The following is a 23,151-nucleotide window of genomic DNA, read 5'->3' as shown; positions in this document are numbered from 1 at the left end:
TGCATCCCAAAAAGCCGTGGCCATCACCTTATCGGCCGATTTAACCGTCTTCAACTTCTTCGCAACCGGATCAAGTGCCAGAAACCCACTTTATCGACCGTTTCTTTGCCTCAGGATAGTAGCAGTCACGATTAGGACAAGGAAGCGCCAAACCAGCCTCAGAATCTAACTAACTATTTCGTTTCTTCTCCGCTGAGAGAAAACGCGGCAACCATCTTGCTGAGAGTATTTTCACACCCAATTTTTCGTAAAAAAATTGAAAACACTGTACCTTTTGATACATGCCTGTGGCTTCAACTATTTTGCGAACTTTGGTTCGTCGATCTCTCAAAACCATATCGTGGATATTGTCAATCATTTCGGAGGAAGTCACTTCCACTGTACGTCCCGAACGATGTCACCGTTTGTGGTTGTGCGGCCACGTTTAAACTCATGTTCCCAATACTAAACAGTCGCAAACACAGGAGTATACTATAGTATAGTATGTGTCATTAAGTTCGCCCGACTCGGATTTGATCTCTTGCAGTGTTAAGCCTTTTAAATAGAAGTGTTTAATCTCCGCAGCACGAAACTCATTTTTTTTTCATTTTTATAAATAAACAATAGTTTGTTCCTTCAATTGACTATGGAAATGAAACAACATGATGCACAAAGCTGAAAAATTAACAGCAGTCTATTGACGATGAGGCTTGCCATAAAGATGAAGCTTACTTAAAGGAAACCTTTTCCGACATTACGAGCACCAACTCTACGATTTTCTAAGGAGTAATTGAATTACCCACGTAGTCCTGGACAGTTCAATCAGGAGCAATGACAAAAAGACCACCACGCTATAATTTATGGTCAATGGAATATGTTATTTTTTGCTGTTTCTTAAACGCGGGCAAAACTGAAATCTTAATTTTTGTGCCGTGAATACCTTTGACAAGTTCTGTACAAAAAAAGATGATACTGGTCTTTCTATGTGCGCACGGTTGGATGGATCACAACCAGTGAGGAGTTGCCATATAGCGTCGTCTGTAGCAAGTGAAATACCGCCTTGCTCGTGGCCCCATCTTCACTTGTATCCACACAACAGCGATTCTTGTCTGAGCTTTCACACACTTGCAGGCATTCGGCAATGAATCTAGCAATGAGTCGGGCACAAGGTTGGAGGAAAGGGGGGGCATCTTCCCCACGACCCAAATTACCTTGGATGCTGCCATCTAATCGGTGATTTATTCGCTTTTATTATTGGGAAGGGATTATTCATTACGAATATATCCCCAAAGGACCAATAATGAATGGGCAGCACTATATAGAGGTTATGAGAAGACCCACCACGTTGAGGAAGAAACCACATTTGTGAAAAATAAGTCTTGGTGCTTTCATCACGATAACGCACCAGCGCACACATCATTGATTGCTAATGAGATTTTGGCCAAAAACAGCACACCTGTTACCCCAGCCGACCTACTCTCCGGATCTGGCTCCAGCGGGTTTTTTCATATTTTCTAAATCGAAATCCACCTTGAAAGGACGCCGATTTGAAACTACTGGCGGATTCCAACAAACTGCACCGCAGACTTAAAGGCTATCCCGAAATCCAGGCGGCATTCGAAAGCTGGAAAAAAACGTTGGGGGCGTTGTATTGGCCGCCAAGGGCTGCATTTTGAAAACGATAAGCATGATTAAAGGGTAACTAAAAATATCATGCATTTATTCAAAGAGCCTCATATTTTTTTGAACAGACGTTGTAATCATAGCTACCATAAAATTTATTTCCCTACGTTTCAGCTGGCGTGCAATTAGTTAATCGTAATAGTTTCGTTCTTGTGGCTGAGTTTCAGCAGTATTTGGGAGTAGTGTGTTGCGATGGAGCCACAGTGTATATTCCTTACATGGTCACGGTGCGAATAGCAAGGATTTTTTCTTAAAAAGTACTCTGCAAGCCAACGCTCGGGTGTGTGGCAGAGAGTTACAAGAGAGTGTGGCAGAAAGTTACAAGAGAGTTAGAGAGCTACAACAGACTACTTTTGACCCAAAATACTTTGCCCTGGTGGACAATGTTATTCTAATGCCTTACCGTTCGCGGGAAAAATGACATCTTAAATATATCTCTTCTACACTTGATATTTCTAGTTTTATTGACATGATCTCTCCTACCGTAGTACGTTGGGGGTGATAATACATTTTCAACATCACTGCTAAAGAGACATCCTTCCTATTTCTGTAAGAGATTTAATATGTAATTTAACTTTCGCTCCCTGAGTAATTCCGAACCTAGATCCTCTGATATTTGGATACGCTACTAAGTTTTTCATAACAACGTTCCACAAATCTGGCTCCTCTACGCTGCACGCGATCCAATTCGGCATCTAATCCAACTTCATGAGGATCCCATATTTAATCAGAATATTCTAAAAGAGGCCTAACCAGCGAAAGATAACATCTGTTTTAACTTTTCCTCACACTTACCCAGTACCCTTCTAATAAATCGCAATTTTTTCTTAGCTTGTCCCCATATTCCCCGCGTGTGTTTCACCAAGGAGAGGTCAGGAGTGAGGGTTACCCCTAAGCATTTACGTAATCGAGTCTACACATTCTATTTCAGTGTTTCCGATGCAGTAGGCGTTCGGGAGTGAATTTCTCTTTTTTTTTAAATCATCGCTATGCACTTTTTTTATGTATAATTCGAACTGCCAGGTGTCGCACCAGCGTTGTATTAGCATTTGGGTCATCTGCTATTATTGCTTTATCCTCAGGATCGCAGTTATCTCTGTAACCCACCGCATCGCCCCCATATAAACGTATCTCACTATTAACCACGGAGTTAATGTCGCCAACGTAAAGAAGGAATAAAAGAAGTAGTTTGGTGCCACATTTAAATCAAAATTAGTGGAATAAGCAGTGTGTATAAGAAATATATTGACCACCTGGAGACTCATTCGAGTCACACAGATATATTCACTTTAAAAGTGATATCCGTGAAGGAAAGTTACAAATTGAAAGCAGAGCATTGTTGACAAGGAGTACAGGGCCTTAAGTTAAATAGTTTTCCAGTATTTGCTATGAATATTTTAACTAAAGGTAAGAGCTCATTGAACTTCTTGTTTTACTCGTGTTACTTCCCCCGACCATAATATTGACTTACGTGAGACCACATGTAGTTGGATTGGAAGCGAAGGGACAAATAAGAGGAGGAATGGAGGGAACCATGGCAAAAAGCGGCAAACCACAATATGAGGGCGGTCAGAGAGCGTGAGGATGAACCGGTGTGGCGGCCAACCGGACAAAAGTGCTCCAAGCGAAGGCACACGCGGCTCCTTCACCCCCCCGCCCTCTCTCCCCCGTCGGCGTCCACCCGCATTCGGCTCCCTCGAGCTGGCCATGGAGGTTTGTGGAGGTCCTCTAGTGCTCGCTTGACCTAGGGTACAGCTGACCAACCCTGTGGCAGACCTGTGATAGGGGGACCGTCGGATCCCCTTAGGTGATTCGTACCCATTCCTGCCTCTCCTCCACACCTTTCAACCCTAATCCCTGGCACCTCCCTCAAACCAAGGGAACGCTAGACCCCATATCACCCTGAGTTTGTCGATCGATCACTTTACCGAATGAGCTAACCACCCGTGGTGGACTGCAATAAAATGAATGCTGCACTTATTTCTTTTCATCCATGCTCCTTGCAGCGACAGGTTCAAATGTTCTGCTCTGCCGTGTTCTGCTAACAACAATCTTAGTAATACACTACAACAATACATCCTGAATTAACAATATACAAAAATAAAAACAATATGAACAATATATACACTGAATTACATATACATACGGAAAACTGTGACGTATGTGTGTATTGATAGATAAAAGTGAAGGGATCAATTAAGCATCTACGTGAAAGTAAATGCTATCAAATTTTATGTGAGATATGCTACGTGGTCTTAAATAACCAAAGCTTGAAAATAAAGAAGCCGTTTACCTATACGTGATCCTTGAAGTCATGCATCCTATTTAATAGCCTTAGTGGTGGCAACTATTGTGCATTGCACCGTTTATCACGTTTTTCGGAATATAAACACACAAATGCTTCAGTTCGTGAGTTATTCTTGAAATACTGGGCGTAGATTTTAAGGACTTTGCACAATTGCCTTTATTTTCCAACTTCATCTGTATTGTCAGCCATAAAATACGTCAAACTGTGAGTTCAAATGCGGAGAATTTTTTAATACGTGCTAAAAGTTTCAAAGTGTGAAATCAATTTCATGTTTTTGGACATCATTTTATTACTAAATCACGGTCTTTCAGGAGCATGTTGCCGGTTTTGATTTTTAGGAGTAGCTTATCGAATTTAGGGGGGGCGGGTTCAAATATCTAGGAACATTCTCGTTGCTTCGTAACAAAATGAAACGTTCAGTAAAAGCCATGTTGATGCTTTAAGTATACAATTGAAATTTTTATCCCACGCTTCAGGGAGGAAGAAGCATTTGCTGCCGTTGCGGCGGGGGCATTTGGCGAAAAAAGACACGTAAACGAATATGCCATTATAATGGGCCTGTAGCGGTGAAATGTGGACTGGCTTAAGTCCACAAAATCAGCGTCAATAATGCTTTCAGAGCTGAAACTGAAACTGCGTCTTTAACGGTCCTTCTCCTACGCTCGCTCATATATATTTCAAGTGGGACATGTTCTGCTTCTTCAGGGGGTCTCTTCTTGACTCCCACGGGACGGGATCCTCCGCTGAGTCATCACTACGCCAGTTTCTTTCATATTATCTTGCCCGCGTCAGGAATATTGCCCGTTCAAGGTCATACTTCCCACGTCGTCTATCGTCGCCTTCCGGCTCTTAAAGGGGTTCGGCATGTGCGTGGCAATCAGATAGGCAGGATGCGCAATCCGCAATTTTGTTCGCTCGATCCACAAGGAAAAGCACACCGCTTCGAAAAGAGTTCAAATCTCAACAAAAACCATTGAAGTGTTGTCACAAAATCGGACCGGGGAAAGGCCTGACGTTGTGACAATTAGAACTTCGGAAAGAAAAAAAACCTACGCAGATATTGAAATTGCGTCCACAATATTCACTTATTATAATGTAATTAATAATTGGTTTTGAAAAGAGAGTTCTGATTAGAACATTTTCGATAAGTTAGTAGCTACTATTAACGTTAAACATGGCGCTGATTCAAAAATCTGGAATTGTTTATTGAAAAGCGGGATGGATATTCTCGGAGTAGAAGAACCTATTCGGAGATCTTTGAAAGAATTTTTTGATAGCCAATGTTAACTCATCTCTCGAACAGCAAGGCAAGTTCAGGAGATTGGCTTATCCCGTGACATCTTGCCTCAAATCCTGGAAGATCCGTATTCAAGAATCTGTACCGAAGCTCTTCTTCGTGTTCGTCTATCTCTCTTATTTTGTGATATCTTAAAAAAACACGACGGGAATAATTAAACTAGGTGTAAATCTTGCTCTTAATCTTCGCATATGTAAGGGTTACCGTACCAGATATTACAGTAAATGTGGGACGCTTTGTGTTCTTTTGTGTTCCGCTATTGTTCTTTTTATATATTAATGACATCGGGTCTCAGGTTTCCAGTATACTTCATCTATTTGCTGACGATGCCGTGATATAATTATAGGGAAATATCCAGTCATGAATATTAGCGAAGTGAAGAGTATAATTAGCTAACGACCTAAATGCGATCCAAAAGTGGTGCTAGATATGAGAGTTTGAATTAAATTCGAATAAATGTTTCGATACATTTTTGGAGAAAAAGTATTTCACCCGAAAACACTTACTCTACAGATGGAACCAACATAAAACATGTAAAATCGGTACAACACTTGGGTGTAACACTAAGTAGGAATATGCCCTGGGGAAAGCATTCGCGAAATTTGCGGAATAGCAAATAAAAGGTTATGATTCATAAAAAGAATAATTGGGAATGGTAACTAGAGTGTCATGGAGCTTTGTTATTTCACATTAGTTAGGCCTCCCCTTGAGTATGCTGCAAGTGTATGGGATCCCCATGACGTAGGCTTCATTTTGGAACTAAATCTAGTGCAACGTAGAGCAGCTAAGTTTGTGATAAGTTGTTATGCACAAGGTAGCTGTGCCACGACACTAATGGAGCTATTAGGATGGGAGTCGCTAGTTGGGGGATCGAGATGGTGCGGTGGCTATCGTGCTGGCTTCCTACCCTGAGGGCCCGGGTTCAAATCCCGGCGGTGTTGAATATTTTTCAGAGGTATCTCGATCCCTACTTGAAGTGCTTTGTGGAGGACACTTTGAGTGAGTATGCCGTCCGTCGGATGGGACGTTAAGCTGCGGACCCCTTGGCGCCTTTCGTACAGAGTAGGCTAATGCCGACGCCGGGTTTCTCTCCACCCTTCATCCTTTCCTGTCTATCCCTAATGGTGCAAATGACCTCATCTGTCGGTCGCCTCCCTTAAATATTACTACTGCCACTAGTTGGCCTTAGGCTTACATCAGGTTAAATTTACTGCGTACATTTGAGGTAGGTCACTAATCTGAGGATTTTAAGTAATATTACAGGCCCCCTCTTACTATGGGGGATCCAATCACCGGCAGAATATCAGGGAGATTCATTGTAGAACGGATAGATTAAAAATGTCGTTTTTTTCCTACAACAGCTATCGCGTAGGGGATAATTAGAATTTTTAGGGTATACTATATGCAGGATATCGACAAATATACTATATATTCCGGCATATAATTCTTTTTTTTAATAGACCCATATTTTTAAAAGTTCTAAAGCATGATTTGAATATACATACGTATCCTTTTATTGATCAAAGTTGAATTTAAGTACTTTCTTTCGTATGATTACAATTTTTCGAGTGCATGATCAAACTAACATGTGTGTAGAAGTAACATGATTACGATTGTGCATGTATGGCTGGTGACCAGACACCCCCTACCACATGCCCATGCGGCAGCTTGCAGGCTATTTTGTAGATGCGGAAGTAAGAATTTCTCAAAAATCTGGCGGTACTGTACCTTGTTCAATTCTATAATCAGTGTTTTTCGAGAAGAATCCCATACTACTCAAGGTGCATACTCTAGGCGAGTGTTACTAGAGAAAAAGAGTACTTATCCTTCACTTTCTCATAGTTACATTTTCCAAGGACTTGTGCGTTCCGATGACCTCTAGAGCTGTGCTGGCGGAAGCAATGACAATGGCTCCAGGTAGGGTCATACATGCCTGAATAGGCCGAAGGGTAGGAGGCAGACGAAAGGTAGTCCGCGCAGCGTCTGTTCCTCTGTGAGGCAGCCGCAAAGGCTTTTGACCCCCGTGGGGCGGCCAATGAGTGATGGTGTCATGTTAAAACTACTACCGAGGAACTACGAGTTCGTAGTACTCGTAGAACTCGTAGTATTTTTAGTAAATACATGATTCTGTTTTCTGGCCAAATCCCTCCCTCATAAGTACTACGAAATAGTCCATAAGTAATCTTCCTCCCACCTTTTCCTTAACTTTTCAGTAGCTCCGCGGGAACGTTGTCGACCCTTACTACCTTCTTTGATTTCAATGCCCTTTTTATCTTGCCATCGAGTAAACCTGGAACTTAGGTATCCTCATCTAAGTCGTCCTTCTAACCTTGCTGGCGTGTAATACAGTTGCCATACAGTGATCTTCCTTCCATATCTACTATATTCCTTCCATCTTCCATCTCTATTCCATGGTTCAGATAACATTTTTCGTGTCTCATCTTTTATTGTTTGCAAAGATATTTCCATCTTACGTTTCTAAGTTTCCTGTTCTCAGCATTGTCCTAATATTCCAAGTTCCAATTTTGCCGAATTGTGTCCATTTCTGCGTCTTTTATGCTGCTGCTGTCGTCGCTTTGCTTTGCAAGGATTTGGTGGAGGGCGACCCTAGCGGCATTGCCTCCCCTGCTGCCGGGTATGACACACGGCTGATTGGGCCGAGTCCTGTAGTTGCCAGGACCCATTTTCTGTATACTGCCCGTCATATAAACCATGGGAATAATGTAGTATTTTTTTTACTAGGGAAGGAAATGATCAATGATCATGATCAGATCAATTTTATTTTCCATCCCAAAAAAGGGAAAGGAACAATAAGTTTGACTTCGCACGTAGCTTAAGTGTTGCATGCATCATCCATTCCGATGAGTCGTAGGTAAGATAAGGCCTCTATGGATAGTGAGTCTGTGCGCACGTGAGTTTGAGCGCGAGGATGACGACCCCGATGAGTTGCATTCAAAAAAGAAAATGTTTAGTATTTGAAGATCTGTGTCGTTCGCTTTCCTCTGCAGATAACAGTGCCGTCGGCAAACAGTCTTACGTTGCTTTTAATTTCTGAAGTGATATCGTAGGTGTAAATAAGAAAGAGCAAAGGACCAATGGCGCTACCTTGACCAGGATGTTCCTTTTACATAATTAGAGCTTGAACTATCTAGTACTACTTGTTGTTTGCAGATAATAAGGAAGTCCTGAAACCAGTTGAATGCATCATCGTTCATTTCGTACCCTCGCAACTTGCGTTTAAATTTGGCGTGCGGGACTTTATCAAAGGCCCTTTTATTTACCAAGAAAATCACATATCCTTGTTTGTTCTTTGTTCGCGATTGCAGGATATCGTGCGTAAAAAGCCCCAATTGCATTTCACAAGATCTCTATTTATTGAATTCGGGTTGTTTGCTGGATATAAGATTGTGAGTGTCGAGAAATGCCGCGACGTTGCTAAGAATGATATGCTCTACTACTTCCAATATCGATTTGTCAAGTAATTAGTCTAAGATAGGCGCTACGTATTTCGGGCGCGAGCTCTTTCAGGACTCTGGCGGGAAAGTACTCTGGACCGGAGGATATATTTGTCTTAATGAGGAGTAGTTGCTACGTTATCCATTTGCAAATACTTATCAAGCCATCCAACTTCCTAATAATAGGGTAGACTAGGGCAATTCAAAGGGTATTTTTGTCTCGTGTGTTTAGACGCTTTAAAATAAACAATTTAGAACATTCACATTATGCGTAACTATCAATAAATGTTATTGTCGACTGAGGCCCGCAAACAACTGACGCGGGTCGTGTTGCTTTCCCAAGACCTCCCATTACCTTTCCCACCACAAATTACCCAACTCCAGCCATCTATATTGATGGCAAAAAGGCATTCTACTTATTTTTGGGACAAACTTGTTCGAGATTGACAATATTACTTTGGGAAAGGAATTTCTGCGGCCGTCGACAGGCACCGCCGCCGGCGTGATCCAATAACGCTGTCGTGGGCACAATTTGCAGGAAAGAACAAAGCATTCAAGGTGGAGTATAAGGAAAAGCTCACCCATCAGTCTTTGAATGGGGTGGCGAAAGAACAATGGATCTAAGCAGGTGCTCGACATGCGAAAGGACTTCGGGAGGAGGACTACGCAATGAAATGTGCGCGAGATGATATCATGGAGCCCATAGCATGAAATTCGCTGACGAGAGGGAAGTGAGAAAGCAGCGTGCCTGGAGGGGAGTTCACGTCCGATGGCATATACACTATAGAGAAGTTGATGTTAGGAAAGAAGAGAGAGATTGTATTCCTACTTTTATAATGAACATACTATTTTGTTTTAGGATTGAAGCAGAAGTTACACCATCAAGCAGCAACATGAAACATGAATCATTCCTTACCAGTTGGGAATTACAACAGATATACAAAAACTTTATGCTTGACTTGTTGCATTTATCCATTCTACGAATACTTGAACAAATTTTTCACACGATAATTTTACAGCTGCTACGGTTTTCACGGCTGAAATATTTGATTGTGGGATTTCAAAACGTTTTCACTCCGAGAATAAATGGATATCAATATGTTTTCATTCTAAAAAACAATTACTATGCGTCTGATATGAATATGTTTTCTGTCACAAAAGTATTTAACTCGGAGGCATTTCAACTCTTCCTAATTTGTCCGCGTTCGTTGCTAATTGGCCAAAAAGAATATGGCCTAGCTGTAAGAGATTAGGAGCGACCTTATACGAACTATTTTCGGGCCGATTACTATAGCATTATACTGGACATAACGTGCACACTCTTATAAACATGTAACCGCTCTCTACAAAGGGGGCGATAGGGAGAACCTTAGTAAATGTGGACCGATTTTCTAAAGATGGATATTCTGAAAAATCTTACAGATACTCATTGTTAGCAATATATAAAGACCTTTCTCAAGAGTAGGAACGTATGCACTCTGCCGTAACCAGTTTAGGGTTTAGGGAAAGCAGATCATTCGAAACACGACTGGGTCTATTTATTAATGGCATCCTGAAATCGGGGAAAAGGCATACACAAATGGATACTGAAATTTTACTCTTCAATAAACCCTTCGAAAAGGTCCCTCACAAGAAATTGATATACAAACTAAGATGCTATGGTGAGAATAAAAAAGTGGCGAACTGGTTAAGGGAAAAAATGCTACGAGAAGAGAATAAGCGTGACGGGTATGTTTGAGAAATTAGGTAGAAATCCCCTGTATTCAGGAAGACGGCAGGAAGAGAACATACATGGCGAATGGTAAAAGTTATACCAATACGTTATTATAGCAATCATGTCCCTTCATGACAAAATCGATCCCATGCTACAGAAAATGGTTTTTTATTTTAAGACAAAAGTTAATGACGTCATCGAAACATCTTCATTGTTTCATGATGTGTACGTCTGTCTGCGTTTATTAGCAAAATGCTATTCTGATCTCATATTTGTGTTGATTTGTCCGGTGCTATAACACCCTGGCGGCTTTTGGAGCATATCGAGTAGAAGAACGGTGGCTCCCTCATCCTCCGTCGAGATTGCACCTAAGATGGGGAACGAGGGTTTACGGAGTTCCTTTGTGTCCGTATCGAGGAGAACTTCCTTGTCAACGGGTTAGAATTAAGTGCCGAGCAATTGAACTCCGACTCGCGTCATTTTTCTCAATTATATAGTATAATATACGGACAATTAGGGAGTGAGATGACTCCCTGTATGACGCTTCCTCGAGTGCTCCCTGACGGTTTCTTCCCTGGTGCTCCCCTTCGGCACGCCCCCGCCAAAGGGCAAGCGATACCAACCCTTGGTTACGCCCCTGCACACTCCCAGAACTTTGGGCAGGCGATCCCGCAAACGATCACCTCGATGTCCAGCTCTCCATCGCCCGGAACGACCTGTCACTTTGTGGTCAGACGCTGTGGAGGGCACAACATTATCACAATCGGTATTGCACCGTTTAAGGTAGGTACTCGTATTTGGATGGACACAGCATATGCAATTGAACAAAAATGCATATATTTGTCTCTTCTTACAAACCCAACTCAACCCAACAGCCCCTTCCTCGTTTGTCTAACGTTCTCCCCTCTATCATAGTCTTCAGAATCCCATGGCCAGCTAACATTTGCCGATCCCGATGGTGGCTGGGTACCGTCTCCGCCTAACAACTCAAAGGTCATGGCTTCGAATCCCACCCAGGTGGCTATTTCTCCGCCAAAGGCTTGGATACTTGTAATAATCTTTGCTGTTATTTTCAAGCTGGAAAATCCCATGCAAATGGTAAAAATGACTGTGTTCGGATTAATGATTAACAAATAAAATAATAAATGTCCCAATGTTGTTATTTCTCCAACAATCAATTCCCTCTCTTCCCCCACCATACCCGGTACATCCTCGTTTGTTTTCCTTTACGTCCATTTCACCTTCTCCATCCTTTTCCACGCCCGAATTTCAAAAGCCTCCGCTCTACGCCTAGCATCCTGGTTCAGTGAACACATTTCTGTGACGTACGTAACTACGCTCCGTATCACATTTTTAACGAACCTTTTCTCAGCATCCTAACTCAAAGTCTCTAACCTGGACCTTGCTATCCTCATCTAAGTTATATTCTCTTTCTATGTTTAGGCTAGCTAGCCAAATCTCTTCACATAGTGTTCCCCCATATATTCCTTCCATCTTTCTTTAATCCTCCATGGTACAAATGATATTTTTCGTGATTTATTTTTCATTGCACGGATTTTCCCTTCTTATTACCTGGCATTGCTTTAACCCTCCAGTATAGCGTACTAATATAATTCTTCCTTAGTAACATTTCCGTATTCAGGCACTGATTTTTCCACCACGCTCCTTTTTCTCTATTTTTCCCGCCTGTATTTTTTATTTAAATTTTATACTTCCAGTTACCTAACTCTTGTGTCTATATTCTTCCATTTCCTTGCCTCGTTTTTTTTCAAACTTCTCGTCCGTCATCCATGATTTCTTTCTTTTTTTCCTATTTACTTTTCCTGTAGTTTCGTTTATGGCTTTCGATATCCCTTTTTTTATATGCACCCATTTTACCTCTATAGTAACTAGATCCCTTTCATCACTCATGATTTTTCCCTAAAGCCCGTTGATACTCCTTCTTTGCCATTCCGGTTAATTTTTCTACATTCCATTTCCTAAACCATTTTCCACGTATAATCTTTTTGAATGGGACGCTACGTTTCATGGACACTAAATTGTGACCAGAGCCCGCATCTGCTCCCGGAAAACTGTACGAATTTATAGCGCTGTTCCTAAATCTGTGCCTGACCATACCCGCAATAAAGTCTAACTAGTATCTTCCTCAATCCCAGTCCCTTTGTCATGTGCACCTACACCTTTTATGTTCTCTAAGCCAAGTGTTTATTATGATATCACCCCTGTCTCCTCCAGAATTCAACTGATTTCTCCCTGCGGTCATCCCTCGTACCTAAACCGTAGTCCCCAACCTAACCACAATCTCTTCCTTCGCCTACCGTCGCGTTCCAATCCCCATCACTATTAAAGGACCCACCGTAAACCATTTACATTAAAAAAACGATTGGATAAAACATATAAAAATGACTGAGATTCCCAATGATATTAAATTAAAATCAACTATTTACCATGGCAAACACATTTAGAAACCATACAACACAATATATTGAAAAATGAATTTGATTTAGTGAAATGCTAGTTTTTCTCGATTAGACATATGCATTAACAGCTTAGGTCAAAGGGAACTACATCACTCATGCATGGTTTGTGACATAAGTCGGATGTGTCTTTCTTTTAAAGTCTTGAAGCAGTAAAGATTAAGACGTCGATCATTTAACGATTTACTTACAGAGTATGAAGATGACTCAGTTCTTCGAACTCTCCGGGAAGAAGCTCAGTGATCCTATTGAACCTCAGGTCTCTGCAATAAACAAAAAAAATAATTAGAATCAACAGTTTAAAAGAAAACTCATATAATTTAAAAATTAAAATCCCATAATTGTTTAAGAGGACTCATCCCTCCTGCTCGACCCGACGTGATTTTTGCCACAATTATTACGCATTAAAGTAAAGCAAATCATCTTGAAATTTTCTCGATATAAAGATTTGGTCTCCGTCTATGTCGCTGCGTTCCTCAAATTGCTTCATTATTATTTACCGTCAAAAATTAGAATATGGCAAAATCATTTTGAATCTCTTTAGTCCTGTAGCTCATCTCCACACGATCATTTTTATTAATACTTAGCGCGTCACAAAGTCGGCGTCAGCCAATGGAATAGCGCTCCAGCGAGCGAACGAGACAGCGGTCCCCTCCGGCCCTCAGCAAACGCTCCGAGTCGCACTTAACGATGAAAATTTAATGCTGAAGCTCCCGTGGAAGCTGTTCATTGTATTTCTTAATATTTTAAGAGAATTAATATCATATTAATAATTTTCAGCGATCCGACACATCGGTTTCATTTACGCAATTTAAAAAGATAATATTGCGATAAGGCGAGCGAATGAAAGAATTTAAGGGAAATTAACGGTCGACGGTCAAACCGATCGAGAAAGAAGAAATAATTTCAGCGCCGCTCGCACAATTTAAGAGACCACAAGTGCAGGATACGTGACGTGGGATATCCAGAACTTCCGGAGAGCCATTAATTTATGAGGGTTGGTGTCCCCTTGCCGCACACCAGTGTGGTCAACGGAGGCATGACATGCAGGAAGAGAGGATTTCCCGTGGCGGGGCGCGACAGTGCGGCCAGTTCTCCCTCGACGGATGGGGAAGGAATCGAGGGAATTCCGAGGTCACGCTGCAGTGGTGCCCTTGATTGGCGCTTTTCTCCCGGGGGTAATGGGTGGCGCCAACCCCAGAAGGGCCACCTCTCGATCCCCAGGGGGGGCACGCTAGAGAGGAGCGGCCATCTTCGTTCGCCCGTATGCATGTCCCTCCTCTAAACGCCAGACCCTAGACCCCGTGATGGGAGCCGGAGGAGATGGGGACACGAATCGTTCCACGACATGAGGAAGTTGGGGTGCGGATGAGCAAGAGATCAGGGCGACGGGGGAGGAGGAGGAAGAGGAGAGAAAAGTGAGGATTATAAGGGGAGGAGAAGGAGCGAAGGAGGAGGATTGGAAGAGGAGGTTAGGAGGAAGATAAAAGGGGGAGGAGGAGGTAAAGGGAAGGGCAATAGGAGAATAGTGGAGGAGAGGAAGGGAGGTGAAGGCAGGGGAGGAAAAACGGAGTAGGAAGGGTATAGGGAGGAGGGGTATCGGAGGAAAAGAAAAGGATTGGCAGATTGGGTTTGAAGTAGTGTGATTGGAGGTGGGCGGGGAGTGAAGGAGGCGATGAGGGGTAGAGGAGAATGGTAGCAGAAATGGGGAATGGGAGGAGGAGGAGGGGAATAGGATGATTAGATGGAAAGTGGAGAAATAGAAGGGGAGTAGGAGAATGGAATAGGGAGGAGGAGATGGGGTAGGTAAGAAAAATGAGTAGGGGAGGGGAGGAGTAGGGGAATTGGAGGAGGGAAAATAGAGGAATAGGAAGTAGAAGGATAACAAAATGGTTGGGGGAGGAAATTGGGAAAGAGGGGAGTAAGTGGTGAATACAGAGAGGTGCATGAGAGGAGTGCAAGTGGAGGAGGATAAGATGAAGGGGAAGATGAGGGGAATGGGGGGATAGGATGAAGGTAATGGGAGGAAGGGAAAAGGAGGATTGGAAGAGGAGTATTGAGATAGAAGGTGGAGTAGGAGTGGAGAAGGATATGAGGGGAATGGGAGGAGAGGATGAAGGTAAGGGGAGGAAGAAAGGTGGGGGGAGGGTAAGTGACGGAGTGGAATGGGAGGTGTGGGAGGAAGGACGGGGAGTTGGGGGAGGGGTAGGGCAGGTGGAGGAGGAGGGGAGAGTGTGGGTGGGTGCACGTGTCTCCCTCTCTGCGGCGACCACCTCCACCATGGGACCAGTGGCCATCCGCCCGCAAGAGCACACTCCAATCTACGTTCGTGAGTTATCGCTCCGACTGTCGATTACTGCGTGCAAATGAAGCGTGCGCGCGTTTCCAAATGCCTCCCTCCTTCCGGCGTGGGTGGAGGGGCGGTTTCCAGTCCGTGACCTCCCCGTTCTCGCTGGAGCACTGTGGGTGGAATGAAACTCCCTCCGCCTCCAGTTGTTCGCGACCTCGGGACACCCTCCCTCCACCGCATGCGGGGCATTGTGGAGGCGGGGGCGGAACGGACGGATCCACGGTTCCCATGGGGCTGGATGCTGGGAGTTGCAGAGGTAGAAATCACGTGATATGCCTTCGCGGTGGCGATGGCACCCATGGACTTCGGCTGCCCGTTCCCCTTACTTAGCTTACGCCGCTCTCGTAGCTGGGGATGCTGTGGGGGCGGTCAGGGGGGAGGGGTTGTGACCCCCGGCGGATGTCCACGCGGACCCCCACCTTCTTCCACGGTTCCATGGGCACTGCTCCTTCGCCTTTGAAAGACGCGAGGAAGTGGATATGTAGAGGATACCCCTGCCTCTGAGGGCCGACGATTCCCCTTTTCCAGCAAGAAAATGAACGAACTAGTGTACGGAGGAAAGCGTGCACTTAGTGACCCGTGATCAGGATGATTGATCAATATTAATGTGTAATTTTCCATGTCGTTGTTTTGCATGCGGTATTGCTCCTTTTTACGGTTGGTGACCAAACACCCCCATGCTACACACCCTTGCGGCGGCTTGCGGGGTATTATGTAGATGTAGAATATTAGACCTATTAGAAAATTGCGAATTGTTTGGGTTTTTCTTTCGAGTGACCCAATGACCTCCGCTGAACAATCTGCGATATCCGTTTGAAAGGTATAAAAAATGTTTTATATATATATATATATATATATATATATATATATATATATATATAATTTTCATTTTTTTGGTATGTACCAGTAGACACGATGGAATGTAGGAGATCGGCACAAAGGGAAACACCGGCGTTGTCACGAAGAGTCGCGATGATTGCTCATTTGACGAGGTTCGACCCGAATATTATCCGGGTTTCATATCGCAGAGCAGAAGGGAGGCGACCGACAGCTGAGGTCATTTGCGCCTTTAGGGATGGACAGGAAATGATGAAGGGTGGAGAGAAACCCGGCGTCGGCATTAGCCTACTCTGTACGAAAGGCGCCAAGGGGTCCGCAGTTTAACGTCCCATCCGACGGACGGCGTACTCACTCAAAGAGCCCTCCACAAAGCACCTCAAGTAGGGATCAGGATACCTCTGAAAAATATTCAACACCGCTGGAATTTGAACCCAGACCCTCTCGGTGGGAAGTCAGTACGATAGCCACCGCAACATCTCGATCCCCTAATGAAGGACTCTGGCTAACCGTAAGAGTGCTCAACTATAGTCATAAGTGAGTGAGTGGTCGAAGCAACGATCGTGCATGAGAATGAAGTTAAGGGCCGGCGGAGGAGGGATGGGTTTTCGGGGGAAATATTGGAGGGAGCCACTTTGTCCGACGGTACGTACGTACACCTAGTCACAGAGGCACAACGGACTGTTTTACTAGATACTTTGCGCCTACCAACCAGCGTTCTATTAATATTTTTAAGGATATACAGAAAAACATCGAAATAATAACCTGGGAACAGACTGCGAAGTGTTAAAAATTTGTCCTTGAGCGCGTTAGGAAATGGCAGGTCATGCGGAAGGGGGTCGCAAAGATACGACGAGATTTTCCTTCCGGATGCTGGAAGCAGGTGGGAGCATCAGGTGTGAAGGGCCAATCTTCTGTGTTACTATGGTTCCTCACATGAAGGTGAAAATCTTTAAGCTGAAAAAAACCGCCCAGCTACGTAGAAAATTCTGCGAATGAGCAGAGAAGACTGCTGGGCACTTATCTGGCACTAAGCTGGGAGCGTGAAGACTAAGTGGAACTAAGACTGACAACTTCGGAAATTGCTAAAAAGAAAAGCATCCTTCGACTACCTCGGGTCTAGTAACACTTTAAATAATGGCCGTTGTTTGTATGAACGGTGAGAAGGATATTAAAGCCGAAGAGAATATTTGGAAGAGGTATAAATATGTAGATTGGCTCTTCGTTTCAAGGATGACGAGACGGGCGGAGAGGCGGCGAGTGTGAAAGGAGGCGTGGAATTGAGAACGCTTCATTTGAAAGACGAGTATTTCAGCGTAAGGTTAAAAACGGCCACAGGTTGAAGGCTCGATGCCCGCCCGGGAAATGGGGACCCCGGCTTCGCTGGAGTGGTGCCGTGCGCACTCCTCGGACCCCCCCCTCCCGCATAAAGGATGGACGGAGCCAGGAAGGATTGTCTATTACCGCCAACGGAAGCCCCCTTCCCGATCCCGTCCAAAACCCTCCCTCCACTCTCTCGCCTCCTTTCTCGACGACGAGGCGTTGTTGCGATTCGGGTCACCGAAAATCGCCAATCGTCCCAATGTGGTCACACAAAGAGTCGACCGAAAAACGGTCAGTCATTCGCCCACCTTCCGCTCTTGTTCAATTCTGTACAATGTGCAGCAGAGGGGTTGCTGCACATTGTCCGAAGACCCCAGAGGGCAGCAGAAGGGCTGCTGCCCTCTGGGGTCTTCGGTGGAAGGCCGCCTAGTCGCTCGCGGCGTCAAAGGAAGAAACACTGGGGGCGGACGTCGTCTCCCCTGAGGGTGTCGCGGGACATCTGGAGGTGCCTTCCTTCGGTGTGTCCTTCGCGCACTGACGTTCGCCTGGGGGGTAAAAGGGGCGGACGCCACGTCCATTTACCGTCATAATGGGACGTGGCGTTCGGGTAGAATTTGACCCGATCGCCCATGAAAAGATTTCGCTTTACGGTGCACGAATTGTACGATTGCATCGCGATGGACGCAATGCATGTTGGTCCACGAAAGCCACGTGAGGCACGATTGTATTTGCATAACGGACGTCATCCTCCAGACAGACGCGAGTAGCGCAAAATCTTGACGCCTCCATATCCGAGTGAATGCAAGTTTTGCGGACTAGCGTTTGAAGGCCGCGTGCGTGGTGGGAAGTTGACGGCGCTGCTATTTTCAGAGCGCGGCAACATCTGTGTCGTCGTTGACCGCGGATCACGCAGGCAAAGATTTCCCTCTATGGGCGGTGCTAAGCCCCTCCTCCCCCCACCCTCTTCCTCCCCCACCACACCTAGGGGGACGCCCTCCCCGTGATTGAAGCACCACTTTCACGTGAATGGGTTTCCATAAGAGGGAGATCACCGGAAAATATTATCGACGGAAGAAAGGGAAAAAGAGCACCGCCACGCTTTCAGGCACAAACCTACAAACCAGACATCAAACAGTATGGCGCGGTACAACACAACAAACGGGCTTTTAAACTCCTCCTTGGAACAAGCACTCCCATCCATTCTGTTACAAATCTACCCAAACAAATAAATCCAAAGAAAATAATATCATACACTTAAGATGGGGAAATCTGTGATGAAAATCTTAGACAACTCAGGAAAAATATTACTTGAAAACGGGAAGATTCAAGAGAGATGGAACGAATAGATAGAAGAACTGTACGGTTAAGAGATTAGAGCCAGATTAGCCAGATTTCAAGACATAGAAGAGAATATGATAAAGATGAAGATAGGTTAGGTCCAGACTCACTCGATGGCGAGATGGAAAGGGCATTTAGGGAATAGAAATCAAATAAGGAGTGGGGATGGACAATATTCCCGTGGAAAAACTTCTAAAAAAGTCTAGAAGGAAGTAGGAGGAAGAACTTTTATGGAATGATTCGTACCGTTTATTAGGAAGGAATTGAGTCGGAAGACTGTCAGATCAATGTTAGTTCCTGGGAATCGAAGACGCCGCACCACGCTTCGACACTCTCTTCTGTAAAGAGATTTGCATGAGGTGTGGCGCATTGCCCTCTCCTCAGGTGATGACCTCCTCCCCTAATGGAAGACGTCCAAGGCAAAACCTTTTGATTTTACTGCCCTAAGCTCATTGTTGGTAAATATCTGCCATGTTGTGCTCCACTTGACAATGTACTCTTTAGCTTAATTCTTAGATCTAGTGCCGGCGCGGATTGCGATACAAACTTATTTAGTGCTTAATTTTCTGCTGTATCGGCCATCTTATTTACAGCTATTCCAACGTGCCTTGGAACCCACAGGAATGATATTTAAGCATTTCGGCCTTCTAGGTATAGGAGAAGCTACTGAAATCTCCTGATGGAGAACTGATCGAGAGTAATGCGAGCGGACGCTCCTGTCGTGTGATCCGTGTCGCACGCGATTAGATATTTCATTAAAGCGATTGTGGCTGAAGTTTACATCTGATACAGTCCACATTTTTTGTGATTGTTTAAAATCCTGTTTTGTTTCCCGCGTGCGAGTTTTGACGTTTATCACTTGATTTCTGTAAGCTCCTGGGAGCTCTAAAACAGAGCGAAAATTCCGGTTTTCCGGTTTTTCTCGCGAATCTCGGTCATTGAATCACAAAATAATGTGAATAGGTGTAATATGTTGTGAATGCATTTTATGTGTGCAAATTAGGGGAAATTCAGTGCAATAGTTCTCAAAATGAGAAAACGTGCTCCATCATGGAAGTGCTTCATCGCCTGCGCAGCGATTTGTTTAATATTTTCCGTGTTTGTTCTCTGTCGCAAGGTGTTCCCTGTGCGTGATTTTGGCGCAGTTTCAAAATCCTTGATTTTTCATAATTTATACTGCTTTTGTGCTTCGACAGCATCGATTTTTTAAGGCTCAACACAAAGGCCTATATTGCCAAGGCAGTTCATCTGATATCCGTGAAATCTTCTGGAGCTGTTTTTGTTAGTTTCTCACCAAATCTCTGAGTATGTTTTTAGATGTAATTAATGAGGATCTATAACGTTTTCTAAAGAGTGTGATATTTCCGATTATACGGATATTTCCTCGAAAATCGGCAATATTTACAAACTGAAACTTATAGAAAGTTTTTTAGCCATTTGTGGTAATAATCTGTGCTAATCAGGTGCACATCGGTGAGTACTTTGGCAAACTGGAGTTTCTGCGCTATCCTCGAAATCAGCTTGAATTGCAATTTGGTATCAGCGATAATTAACTGTGCTTCGCTACCGGTGAACGCTATTTTGCGCTATATTGTGCGCTGTAAAATCCTACCCTATGCCTGTCAAGAAAGCGGTGAACATGCCACGGGACAATGTGCACGCTACGAGGAGCATGGAGCGAGAATCAATTGACTCTCCCTCCACTGACGAGAACTGCGACCTAATGAAGGTTAAAGATTCATTTGAGAACGTCCACAGCATCATCCCCACGGCAATCGCCAACGAGAAAATGACGGTAGTAAAGAAAACAAAATTAGTAAAAGAACTAGCGAAAATGACTCATGCATTTTATGAGCCAGTTAAAACTAACATCAAGCTAACCACTGAACTGGGGACTAGAGAAAAGGAGGGCAATAAACTTTGTGGAATAAAATAACTCATTAGAAATGAAACAAAAACAGCTCAGGCTAACCATAATCCGACATTTACCGAGATCACCGGGAAACAACTCTAATGTCCCTTGTGGGAAAAAGATAATTCCGAACAACAGCGATGCCGTTATAATTTCACCAATAGAAGGAAATTCTAACCTCAAAACCGGAGATGACTCAAAAGAGAAATGAATGAAAATATTAAACCAGCTAAAGTAGGAATTCAAACCAGCATAACGTCTAAATTTAAACAAACCAGCATCAAAATAGAATCAGATTCCCCAAATATTATTGAGACATTAAAATCAATACCCGAAATCACAGAAGTGTTTACAGTCAACAAGCAACTTAAGATCAAACCAAGAATTTGTGCATACTCAATCAACAACAACATTACTGCGGAACAACTGCTAGAAAACATTAAAAACCAGAACAAGATTCCAAAAGATCCACCATATAAAGCCACTATTTAAATTCGGAAGCCGTAATGCCGACACATGCCACTGGGTAACAGATATAAACCCTGAAAGTAGGAAATCATTGTTGTCAAAAGGTCGGATATACATTGGAGTCGTGTCGCACTCCATCAAAAACTAAATTCACGTAAAAAGATGCTACAAATGCCAAGGATTCGGACGCCTTGCAAAATATTGCAAAGCAGACGAGGACATTAGCAGACACTGCTCCGGAGGCCATTCAACTACCAACTATGAGAAACTAAACGAAGAGCCAATTTGTATAAACAGCAAAAAGCACATATAAAACAATGCAGCCACAAAGCAGGAGACCCGAAATGTACGACAACTACAAAGAAATTGCAGATATTAATTGAAAACATAGACTATGGCACCACAGTATGAGGTAATAAGAATTTGCCAGATAAATCTTCAAAAGGCTAAAATCAGCACCTGCGATGTTAGAAAAACCGCTGTAAATCTTAGGCTAGATATTCTGTTAGTCCCAGAGCCATGCATGTATCTTGACAGAAATACACAACATTGGTAAATCCCAGGCATCGGGCTAAGGACCAAAGTTACACCTACTCACGCTAAAGAAAAATTCCTCGCAGGGATTATCTGTTTCAATGAAGATTTCGATTTTCTTTCCCTAGAAAACCGAAAACCGTCAATTTTTTCAATATTTAAAATTACTAAATAAAATCATTCTTTTGCCCTTATATCTGGTTACTTTCTGACATCGCAAGATGTCGGCGAGGGCATTGAAGAACTCTCTAAAATACTGTCCAAACTAAAGCATGAAAAAATGATCATCGGAATGGATTCCAACTGCAGAAGTGAGACCTGGTTCTCAACAACCACCGATGGTGGAGGAAGATCTCTGGAGGAAATTCTATCATCAAGTAACTTCTACATTATAAATGAACCTGGATTCAAGCCAACCTTCAGCTCACTAAATGGTGAGTCAAACATCGACATTTCTGTTTGCTCTGGAAACGTCGTGAAAAACATTTCTAACTGGGAATTCCATGAACAATTTAACATAAACGTCCACAGACTTACAATATTTTACCTTAAGCTAAAAGTTAACAACACATCTTATAACAATAGAGGACTCAACCTTGGAGTGGCTAACTGGAGAGGCTATGAAGAAGCGTTTCCGAGAATCTCGTGGGCAAATTCAGAAAAACCAATATGGAAACCTGGCACTGAAAATATAGATGAACGCGTGAAACAAATCACAACTTTTATTAGAGGCAGCTAAGGGAACAATTCCAAAAAATAAGACGAAGGACAAACAACATTTCATGGTGTAACAATAAATTAAGCAAATTAAAAATAAAATGCAGAAGGTCCAGGAGTAGGTACCAAAAATGTCAAAATGAGAACATAAAACTTTTGAAAATTAGATGCTTTGACAATATTAAAAACGATAAAGTGGAAATAGCAAATTGCAAAGAGAAGTCCTGGATGCAATTGTCAAAAATAGCCTGCTTGAAAATCCTTGGGGCTTTGTATACAAAATGGTCAGTAACAAATCAGAAATCCAACCCACCTTCTGCTATAATTTAGCCCACCGAGGTAAAGCAACCCTTCTGAGTGACACTTTGGACCATATTCTGTCCACCTTAATCACAAACGACGTAGAGGACGGTGAGACTGAAAAACAGAGAACCAAAAGGCTGCTCGAGAAAGAAGACACATCAGATGATTAACACTTGCCGAATCGGACATGCAGTACGTGATTTCACAAATAAAAATAGGAAAAACTTCAGGCTACGACGGAATACATGGGCAAATAATTAAAAAATTTGAACGAACCCTTGCTGCCTTCCTCACAACATTATTCAACGACTGCATATCAACTAGCTATTTTCCAAAGCAATGGGAAATCGGGGTACTGCATACTACACTTAAGTCACCAAGTAAGGACCCCAAAAACGCCAAGTCCTTCCGGCCACTTACTTTATTCTCAGCACTTGGTAAGGATTTCGAAAGAGC

At 43.4% G+C, this 23,151-nt stretch overlaps 1 protein-coding gene across 1 annotated transcript in view; it reads right to left on the bottom strand.

Moving 5' to 3' along the window:
• Pxn (Peroxidasin) overlaps positions 1-23,151 on the bottom strand; it is a 179,085-nt gene that overhangs the window by 54,864 nt on the left and 101,070 nt on the right. The window contains exon 2 of the mRNA XM_071590599.1: positions 13,105-13,176. Coding sequence (XP_071446700.1) covers positions 13,105-13,176 — 72 coding nt within the window. The remainder of the gene's footprint in view (positions 1-13,104; positions 13,177-23,151) is intronic.

The sequence above is a fragment of the Hetaerina americana genome, unplaced genomic scaffold, assembly GCF_022747635.1.
Source record: "Hetaerina americana unplaced genomic scaffold, ioHetAmer1.1.p SCAF_4, whole genome shotgun sequence".
Classification (NCBI taxonomy): domain Eukaryota; kingdom Metazoa; phylum Arthropoda; class Insecta; order Odonata; family Calopterygidae; genus Hetaerina; species Hetaerina americana.
The sequence above is the reverse complement of the archived record's forward strand: the minus strand, read 5'-3'. Positions and strand labels throughout refer to the sequence as shown.